Below are 11,258 nucleotides of genomic sequence, written 5' to 3'. Positions count from 1 at the left end.
TAAGTGATCGATTTTAAACAAACACATGTCTGTCATTGAAAAACACCATGCCATGATTAGCTAGTGAGAAAACACAGCCATTTATTTGATAATTTCGTTAAACAATAGAAGCTAATTGACCAACATTTCTGAAAATGGATATATAGCGTTTTGGAATGAAACTCTTGTTTCTCCATCTGAGCTCAGAGTAGATGAGAGATGTAATGTTTGCCTCTGTTGTGTTGAAGCCCAATCAAGCAGGAGAGACCAGCCTCCCCTGTACCCAGCTGTGTGTCCATGAAGAGTGACCTGTCTATGAATCAACCTATAGTGTTTAGAGAGGGAGACTTTTCTACTGAACAAAGGTAAGAAGAACTCATGGGTCATGGTCAGTGAGTTAAACAACACTGTCTCTAGTCATTTCTCCTCTCCCATTTTCCCATTTATTTTTGTTGTTTTCATAATCCATAGGCCAATCCTTTTTTCCATTTTCATAGTCCTGAAACAATATTAAACAAACACAACATTCCCTCCCTGTGTGTGTGTGTGTGTGTGTGTGTGTGTGTGTGTGTGTGTGTGTGTGTGTGTGTGTGTGTGTGTGTGTTGTGTGTGTGTGTGTGTGTGTGTGTGTGTGTGTGTGTGTGTGTGTGTGTGTGTGTGTGTGTGTGTGTGTGCACTCCCTGGATGAGGAGATGTAATCTCTATCCTGATTGCCTAGTCACTTTTACCCCTACCTACATGTACATATTACGTCAACTACCTGGTACCCCTGCACATTGACTCAGTACTGGTACTCCTTGTATATAGAGTGGCGCAGTGGTCTAAGGCACTGCATTGCAGTGCTAGCTGTGCCACTAGAGATCCTGGTTCGAATCCAGGCTCTGTCGTAGCCGGCCGCGACCGGGAGACCCATGGGGCGGCGCACAATTGGCCCAGCGTCGTCCAGGGTAGGGGAGGGAATGGCCGGCAGGGGATGTAGCTCAGTTGGTAGAGCATGGCGTTTGCAACGCCAGGGTTGTGGGTTCGATAAAATAATGTATGTGCTAACTGTAAGTCGCTCTGGATAAGAGCGTCTGCTAAATGACTAAAATGTAAATGTAAATGTATATAGTCTAGTTATTACCTCAACTAGCTGGTACCCTGCACATTGACTCAGTACTGGTACTCCTTGTATATAGTCTAGTTATTACATCAACTTCCTGGTACCCCTGCACATTGACTCAGTACTGGTATTCCTTATAGCCTCATTATTATTATTTTATTATGTTACTATTTCCTTTTTTCATTTAGCTAATTTTTGTTACTTTTTAACTAAATTGTTGGGAAAGGGCTCGTAAGTTAGCATTTCACGGTAAAGTGTACCACTGTTGTATTTGGCGCATGTGACATACAATTTAATTTGATTTAATTTGAAGGTCATGCGTAAAAACATGTCATCAGGTCGAGCAGTCGTCTCACGCCGAACTGCACATGTGCAGGCCGTCAAATCAAAGGCACTCCTTCCATATAAAGTTGTTTTTGACTAACATGAAAACGTGTCAGTTTGTCACTTTCACGAGGTTGAAGTAATAATGTGTTCAACTACTAAAGACAGAACATTTATAAAATGAACAAATCAATCAATCCAAATTAGATTTGTCACATGCTCCTAATACAACAGGTGTAGACCTTACTGTGAAATGCTTACTTACGAGCCCTTAACCAACAATGCCAACAACTAAGGATGTCATTTTTACTTATTTGACTTCTCAAACCCTAAACCCTGGCCTGGTCTGCTTCATATGTGTACCACAATTATATATATTTTTTTACATCAGCAGTTGTCACAAAGTGCTTATATAGAAACCCAGTCTAAAACCCCAAGAGCAAGCAATGCAGATGTACTTGGCCTTAAAATGCTTTTGGGATACCAGACCCTGGAAAAAAACATCTGCTAAATGACTAAAATGTCAAATGTAAATGATTTATATGCAGATCTCATATTACTGTATTGAATTATTATTTTACAATATTTAAATATTGATGTCACAAGTGTATCATTTGTACAGTTCTTTATAAAAAATGTAGTTATTTGTTACATTTAACTGTGTAAAATATAGCATTACTACTTATTTCTCTGAGAGTTAATTAGATATATAGCATTTTGCAAAAAAACATTTGTCTCTCTGAAATGAAGCCATTAAGTGATTGATTTTAATCAAACACATACCTGTCATTGAACAACACCATGCCATGATTAGCTAGTGAAAAAACACAACCATTTATTTGATAATTTCTTTAAACAATAGAAGCTAATTTACGAACATTTCTGAAAATGGATATATAGCGTTTTAGAATGAAACTCTTGTTATGTTTCCCCATCTGAGTTCAGAGTAGATGAGAGACGTAATGTTTGTCTCTGTTGTGTTGAAGCCCAATCAAGCAGGAGAGACCAGCCTCCCCTGTCCCCAGCTGTGTGTCCATGAAGAGTGACCTGTCTATGAATCTTCCTATAAAGTTTAGAGAGGGAGACTTTTCTACTGAACAAAGGTAAGAAGAACTCATGGGTCATGGTCAGTGAGTTAAACAACACTATCTCTAGTCATTTCTCCTCTCCCATTTTCCCATTTATTTTGGTAGTTTTCATAATCCATAGGCTAATACTTTTTTCCATTTTCACAGTCCTAAAACAATATTAAACAAACACTACATTCCCTCCTTGTGTGTGTGGGTGTGTGTGTGTGTATGTGTGTGTGTGTGTGTGTGTGTGTGTGTGTGTGTGTGTGTGTGTGTGTGTGTGCACCCCCTGGATGAGGAGATGTAATCTCATGTTTTGTCCACAGAAACCAACAGGAGAGATCAGAAACAGAGATTCTCAGTGGTCAGTCTTCCCAGAGTCATCAAACAGACCTGGCCTCCATATTCAGTGTATGTGGTCCTGTTATGTACATTTGTTTTTGTTTACCTCAAGTAAAGTTGATCTGTCAATCATTCATTAATGTGTTAATGAGAAGGCATTTAGTCTCTTGCTTAACTTATTTACTTGATTTATTTCAGTTGCTTGAAGAGAATATTATGACATTTGTGAAGAACGAGCTGAAGAGGTTCAAGAGGATTCTTAGTCCAGAACTCCCAGAACGCTTTGAGAGTCAGAAGCAGGATAAGGAAGTGGTGGACGCTGAAGATGAGAAGCAGGAGAGCAGTGCCAGAGAGGGGGCTCTGAAGATCACACTGCACGTCCTGAGGAAAATGAACCAGAAGGAGCTTGCTGACACACTGGAGAAAAGTAAGAGCTGTCTGCCTCATGTTGAATGCTGTTTTAGAACATTTAAAAGCTGTAGCTAAAGTACAGCCAAAGTAGCTGTGTAACTCAGTGATATTGTAGCAGCCTTAACACAACAACTAGTGACCTCATCAAGTAGCAGCAGGGATGTGTTGTGTTGATTAATTTAGACAGAGAGAAGAGGAAAGAGAGAGAGAGAGAGAGAGAGAGAGAGAGAGAGAGAGAGAGAGAGAGAGAGAGAGAGAGAGAGAGAGAGAGAGAGAGAGAGAGAGAGAGAGAGAGAGAGAGAGAGAGAGAGAGAGAGTTAGAGAGAGAGAGAGAGAGAGAGAGAGAGAGAGAGAGAGAGAGAGAGAGAGAGAGAGAGAGAGAGAGAGAGAGAGAGAGAGAGAGAGAGAGAGAGAGAGAGAGAGAGAGAGAGAGAGAGAGAGAGAGAGAGAGAGAGAGAGAGAGAGAGAGAAAAGAGAGAGAGAGAGAGAGAGAGAGAGAGAGAGAGAGAGAGAACATTAATGATACCATCAGTAATACCAATAATGATATAAATCAGTCACACCAGTCTGTAATGCATTATGAAAACATTTACACATTTATACAGTCAGTTAAGCTAATAAATTATTACAATTTAAAAAATTATAACAGTCCTACAATACTGTAGGCATTAAAACAGACGTAATATTAATATCCTCTGTGTTATTTCTTCATTCAGATGAGCTTGCTGTGATTTGCCAACGTGAACTCAAATCTAATCTAAAGAAGAAGTTTCAATGTGTATTTGAGGGGATCGCTAAACAAGGAAACCCAACACTTCTCAATAAGATCTACACAGAGCTCTACATCACAGAGAGTGGAACAGGAGAGGTCAATAATGAACATGAGCTGAGACAGATTGAGACAACAACCAGGAAACAAGCAAGAGCAGAGACTGCAATCAAATGTAACGACATCTTCAAACCCTTAACTGGACAAGACAAACTTATCAGAACTTTGCTGACAAAGGGAGTCGCTGGCATTGGAAAAACAGTCTCTGTGCAGAAGTTCATTCTGGACTGGGCTGAAGGAAAAGCAAATCAGGATGTCCAATTTGTATTTTCATTCCCTTTTCGGGAGCTGAATTTGATGAACGGGGATGAACACACTTTCATTGAACTTCTCAATCACTTCTCAGTGGAAACCAAAGAATCAAGAATCTCCAACTACGACAAGTACAAAGTTCTGTTCATCTTTGATGGTCTGGATGAGTGCCGACTGCCCCTAGACTTCAAGAAGAACAAGATCTGTTGTGACGTCACAAAGTCAACCTCAGTGGATGTTCTGCTGACAAATCTCATCAAGGGAAATCTGCTTCCCTCTGCTCTCCTCTGGATAACTACCCGACCTGCAGCAGCAGATAAGATCCCTTCAGGGTGTGTTGACCAGGTGACAGAGGTACGAGGGTTCAATGACCCACAGAAGGAGGAGTACTTCAGGAAGAGATTCAGTGATGAGGACCTGGCCAGTAGAATCATCTCACACATAAAGACATCAAGGAGCCTCCACATCATGTGCCACATTCCAGTCTTCTGTTGGATTTCTGCAACAGTCCTTGAACACATGTTGAATACAGACAAGACAGAAGAGATGCCCAAGACTCTGACTGAGATGTACTCACACCTTGTGGAGTTTCATACCAAACAGAAGAATGAAAAGTATCTTGGGAAAGAAGAGACAGGTCCACACTGGAATAAAGAGAGCATTCTGTCACTGGGAAAACTGGCTTTTCAACAGCTTGTGAAGGGAAATCTGATTTTCTATGAAGAAGACCTGAAAGAGGCTGGCATTGATGTCAATGAAGCCTCAGTGTATTCAGGATTGTGCACACAGCTCTTTAAAGAGGAATATGGGCTGTACCAGGACAAGGTGTACTGCTTCGTGCATCTGAGCATTCAGGAGTTTCTGGCTGCTGTATATGTGTTCCTCTCATTCATCAACAACAATGAGAATCTAATGGATGAACCTCAATCAACGGCCACCAACTTTTCTGTGAGGATCAGACACAAGCGTAAAGTTACCTTCTACAAGAGTGCTGTGGATAAAGCCTTACAAAGTGAGACGGGAAACCTGGACCTGTTCCTCCGCTTCCTTCTGGGCCTCTCACTGGAGTCCAATCAGAAGCACTTACGAGGTCTACTGACAAAGACAAGAAGCAGCTCACAGAGCCATGAAGAAACAGTCAATTACATCAAGGAGAAGATCAGGGATAATCCCTCTCCAGAGAGGTGCATCAATCTGTTCCACTGTCTGAATGAACTGAATGACCATTCTCTAGTGGAGGAGATCCAAAGCTACCTGAGATCAGGAAGTCTCTCAGAACAATATCTCTCACCTGCACATTTGTCAGCTCTGGTCTTTGTGTTGCTGACTTCAGAAAAGGAGCTGGATGTGTTTGACCTGAAGAAATACTCCAGATCAGAGGAAGGTCTTCTGAGGCTGCTGCCAGTGGTCAAAGCTTCCAGAGCTGCTCTGTGAGTACATAAAATGACATTTAAGTACTAATCATCAGGAAGAAATATTCAGTTTAGAGAAATATATTTATTGTAATATGTATATAATATATAATATTACATTGAAAAACTTACTGAATCAACACATTGATGTTCATATTAGTATAACAATATGACCATACAATTCTAGGAGACGGAAGATGAATCTATATGTTGTTTGAGAGAATAAACCAAATGCATCTGCAAATGTCCTTCTACACTACTGGTGTTAAATTAACAGTTTGTGAAATCATGATGATCTATCTGTCAGGCTGTCAGGCTGTAGAGTCACGGAGGAAGGCTGTGCTTCTCTGGTCTCAGCTCTGAAGTCAAACCCCTCACACCTGAGAGAGCTGGATCTGAGTAACAATGACCTGAAGGATTCAGGAGTGAAGCTGCTCTCTGCTGGACTGGGGAATCCCCACTGTAAACTGGAGACTCTGAGGTCAGTATTCCTGTAGTTGGTCAACAAGTGATAAATGTTCACCAGATCCACATGTGTTTACCAGGCACACATAGTCCACACCATATGTGTTTGGACAGTGAAACTTACAGTTTTAAATGTGGTGCTATGCTCCAGCATTTTGGATTTGAGATATAATGTTTCATATTAGGCAACATTACAGAATGTCACCTTTTATTTGAGGGTATTGTCATACATATCTGATTTACTGTTTAGAAATGAAAGCACTTTATGTGTCCAGTTCTCCCATTTGAAAAAGTCATAATAATTTTGGACATATTCACTGATGTTAATGTTGAGAGGTTAGCATGTTTTGTTGTAGCCTCTGTAACTTTCTCATTCATTATTATTAATGATTATTCTTAATCATGGCATCATCAGGATTCATTCAGTAGTGTTTAGAAACATGTTATCTACTCACTTAGACAGAAAATTACTCCAGTCATCATCCACCATTCAGTTACTATCGGACAAAACATAACCCAAAACACAACCAAAACAAACTGCAAATGCAACCAACGAGTTAGGACCAAATACTAAACTTTGACTACTTTAATACACTATAAGTTAATTGGTCAGAATACTTATTACTTCATCAAATAGGAGGACTAGATACATAAAGTGCTTTCATTTAAAATGTTAGCTTCTCTATCAAAATAGATATGGTGTGGACTGTATACTCATACAATCTAAATCTGATACCTCACTGTCTGTCTTTTGACTGATAATGCTTTTTAAACTGCTCTGGTCAGTCTACTCAAATATTTGTACTATACATGTTTCTCTCTACAAGCAATATTATGATCATTTCTAATAATGATACATTAATTTATGAATAGATATGGCAGGTTTCAGGACACTGATATATCTGAATATGTTGAAAAAATATACTGCCACTATTTTCACCACCAAAGAATAGCAGTGTGATTTTAATATGATTTGACTCTTTGCAGGCTGTCAGGCTGTCTAGTCACAGAGGAAGGCTGTGCTTCTCTGGTCTCAGCTCTGAAGTCAAACCCCTCACACCTGAGAGAGCTGGATCTGAGTAACAATGACCTGAAGGATTCAGGAGTGAAGCTGCTCTCTGCTGGACTGGGGAATCCCCACTGTAAACTGGAGACTCTGAGGTCAGTATTCCTGTAGTTGGTCAACAAGTGATAACTGTTCACCAGATCCACATGTGTTTACCAGGCACACATAGTCCACACCATATGTGTTTGGACAGTGAAGCTTACAGTTTTAAATTTGGCGATATGCTGCAGCATTTTGGATTTGAGATAAAACGTTTCATATTAGGTGACATTACAGAATGTCACCGTTTATTTGATGTTAATGGTGAGAGGTTAGCGTATTTTGTTGTAGCCTCTGTAACTCTCTCACTAATTATTATTAATAATTAATTCATTATTTTTCTTAATCATAGCACCATTCAGTTACTCCTGAGTGGCGCAGTGGTCTAAGGCACTGCATCGCCGTGCTAGCTGTGCCACTAGAGATCCTGGTTCGAATCCAGGCTCTGTCGTAGCCGGCCACGACCGGGAGACCCATGGGGCGGCGTGCAATTGGCCCAGGGTAGGGGAGGGAATGGCCGGCAGGGATGTAGCTCAGTTGATAGAGCATGGCGTTTGCAACGCCAGGGTTGTGGGTTCGTTTCCCACAGGGGGTATGAAAAAAATAAATAATGTATGCACTGTAAGTTGCTCTGGATAAGAGTGTCAGCTAAATGACTAACGTGTAAAAATGTAATCAGGATTAATTTAGTAGTGTTTAGAAACATGTTATCTACTCACTTAGACAGAAAATTACTCCAGTCATCATCCACCATTCAGTTACTATCGGGCAAAACATAACCCAAAACAAACTGCAAATACTCAACTTTTGACTACTTTAATACACTATGAGTGAATTGGTCAGAATACTTATGACTTCTTCAAATAGGGGGAGTAGATACATAAAGTGCTTTCATTTCTAAACGGTGAAACAGATATGTATTAAAATATCCTCAAATAAAAGGTGACATTATATACTGTCACCTCATATGAAACATTTAATCTCAAATCCAAAATGCTGGAGTATAGAGCCACATTTAAAATGTTATCTTTGTCAAAATAGATATGGTGTGGACTGTATACTCAATACAATCTAAATCTGATACCTCACTGTCTGACTTTTGACTGATACTGCTTTTTAAACTGGTCTGGTCAGTCTACTAAAATATTTGTACTATACATGTTTCTCTCTACAAGCAATATTATGATAATTTCTAATAATGATACATTAATTTATGAATAGATATGGCAGGTTTCAGGACACTGATGTATCTCAATATGTAGAAAAAATATACTGCCACTATTTTCACCACCAAAGAATAGCAGTGTGGTTTTAAAATGATATGACTCTTTGGCAGGCTGTCAGGCTGTCTAGTCACAGAGGAAGGCTGTGCTTCTCTGGTCTCAGCTCTGAAGTCAAACCCCTCACACCTGAGAGAGCTGGATCTGAGTAACAATGACCTGAAGGATTCAGGAGTGAAGCTGCTCTCTGCTGGACTGGGGAATCCCCACTGTAAACTGGAGACTCTGAGGTCAGTATTCCTGTATCATTCAATGAACACACACACACTGGACACACACTGGACACACACACACAGGACACAAACACACAGGACACACACACACACACACACACACACACACACACACTGGACACACACACACACACTCACACACACTGGACACACATACACTGGACACACACACATACACACACACTCTGGACAGACACACACACACTGAACACACACACACTGGACACACACACACACACACACAGAATAATTTAGTAGTGTTTAGAAACATGTTTTCTACTGTTAATAATGATACATTAATTAATTTATATACAGTACCAGTCAAAAGTTTGGACACACCTACTCATTCAAGGGTTTTTCTTTATTTTTACAATTTTTACATTGTAAAATAATAGTGAAGACATTAAAACTATGAAATAACACATATTAAATCATGTAGTAACCCAAAAAGTGTTAAACAAATGAAAATATATTTTATATTTTACATTTTTCAAATAGCCACCCTTTGTCTTGATGACAGCTTTGCACACTCTTGGCATTCTCTCAACCAGCTTCACCTGGATTGCTTTTCCAACAGTCTTGAAGGAGTTCCCACATATGCTGAGCACTTGTTGGCTGCTTTTCTTTCACTCTGCCATCCGACTCATCCCAAACCATCTCAATTGGGTTGAGATCGGGTGATTGTGGAGACCAGGTCATCTGATGCAGCACTCCATCACTCTCCTTCTTGGTAAAATAGCCCTTACACAGCCTGGAGGTGTGTTGGGTCATTGTCCTGTTGAAAAACAAATGATAGTCCCACTAAGCCCAATCCAGATGGGATGGCGTATTGCTGCAAAATGCTGTGGTAGCCATGCTGGTTAAGTGTGCCTTGAATTCTAAATAAATCACAGACAGTGTCACCAGCCAAGCACCCCCACACCATAACACCTCCTCCTCCATGCTTTACGGTGGGAAATACACATGCGGAAATCATCTGTTCACCCACACCGCGTCTCAAAAATACACGGCGGTTGGATTCAAAAATCCAGACCAAAGCACAAATGTCCACAGGTCTAATGTCCATTGCTCGTGTTTCTTGTCCCAAGCAAGTCTCTTCTTCTTATTGGTGTCCTTTAGTAGTGATTTCTTTGCAGCATTTCGACCATGAAAGCCTGATTCACACAGTCTCCTCTGAACAGTTGATGTTGAGATGTGTCTGTGACTTGAACTCTGTGAAGCATTTATTTGCGCTGCAATTTCTGAGGCTGGTAACTCTAATGAATTTATCCTCTGCAGCAGAGGTAACTCTGGGTCTTCCATTCCTGTGGCGGTCCTCATGAAAGCCAGTTTCATCATAGTGCTTGATATTTTTTGCGACTGCACTTGAAGAAACTTTCAAAGTTGTTGAAATGTTCCGTATTGACTGGCCGTCATGTCTTAAAGTAATGATGGACTGTCATTTCTCTTTGCTTATTTGAGCTGTTCTTCCCATTATATGGTATTTTACCAAATAGGGCTATCTTCTGTATACCCCCCCTACCTTGTCACAACACAACTGATTGGCTCAAACACATTAAGAAGGAAAGAAATTCCACAAATTACCTTTTAAGAAGGCACACCTGTTAATTGAAATGCATTCCAGGTGACTACCTCATGAAGCTGGTTGAGAGATTGGCAAGAGTGTGCAAAGCTGTCATCAAGGCAAAGGGTGGCTATTTGAAAAATCTCAAATGTAAAATATATTTGGATTAATTTAACACTTTTTTGGTTACTACATGATTCCATATGTGTTATTTCATAGTTTTGATATCATCACTATTATTCTACAATGTAAAAATAGTTTTAAAAAAACTAAACAAAAACTTGAATGAGTAGGTGTGTCCAATCTTTTGACTGGTAGTGTATATATACATATATGAATAGATATGGCAGGTTTCAGGACTCTGATGTATCTGAAAATGTTTAAAAAATATATTTTCACCACCAAAGAATAGCAGTGTGGTTTTAATATGATTTGACTCTTTGCAGGCTTTCAGGCTGTCTAGTCACAGAGGAAGGCTGTGCTTCTCTGGTCTCAGCTCTGAAGTCAAACCCCTCACACCTGAGAGAGCTGGATCTGAGTAACAATGACCTGAAGGATTCAGGAGTGAAGCTGCTCTCTGCTGGACTGGGGAATCCCCACTGTAAACTGGAGACTCTGAGGTCAGTATTCCTGTAGTTGGTCAACAAGTGATAACTGATCACCAGATCCACATGTGTTTACCAGGCACACATAGTCCACACCATATGTGTTTGGACAGTGAAGCTTACAGTTTTACATTTGGCGCTATGCTGCAGCATTTTGGATTTGAGATATAATGTTTCATATTAGGCTACATTATATAATGTCACCTTTTATTTGAGGGTATTTTCATACATATCTGTTTTACTGTTTAGATATGAAAGCACTTTATGTATCTAGTTCTCCCATTT

General features: G+C 40.0%; 1 protein-coding gene across 1 annotated transcript in view; it reads left to right on the top strand.

The window, feature by feature from the left end:
• The first annotated feature begins 2,981 nt into the window (after nucleotides 1-2,981).
• The window catches only part of LOC311098681 (NLR family CARD domain-containing protein 3-like), a 12,152-nt gene continuing 3,875 nt past the window's right edge, over nucleotides 2,982-11,258 (top strand). The window contains exons 1-2 of the mRNA XM_084139220.1: nucleotides 2,982-3,244; nucleotides 3,945-5,731. Of these exons, the coding sequence (XP_083995346.1) occupies nucleotides 3,034-3,244; nucleotides 3,945-5,731 (1,998 nt within the window). The 5' untranslated portion in view covers nucleotides 2,982-3,033. The remainder of the gene's footprint in view (nucleotides 3,245-3,944; nucleotides 5,732-11,258) is intronic.

The sequence above is a fragment of the Coregonus lavaretus genome (assembly GCF_964263955.1).
Source record: "Coregonus lavaretus genome assembly, chromosome: 2".
In the NCBI taxonomy this organism is placed as follows: domain Eukaryota; kingdom Metazoa; phylum Chordata; class Actinopteri; order Salmoniformes; family Salmonidae; genus Coregonus; species Coregonus lavaretus.
The sequence above is the reverse complement of the archived record's forward strand: the minus strand, read 5'-3'. Positions and strand labels throughout refer to the sequence as shown.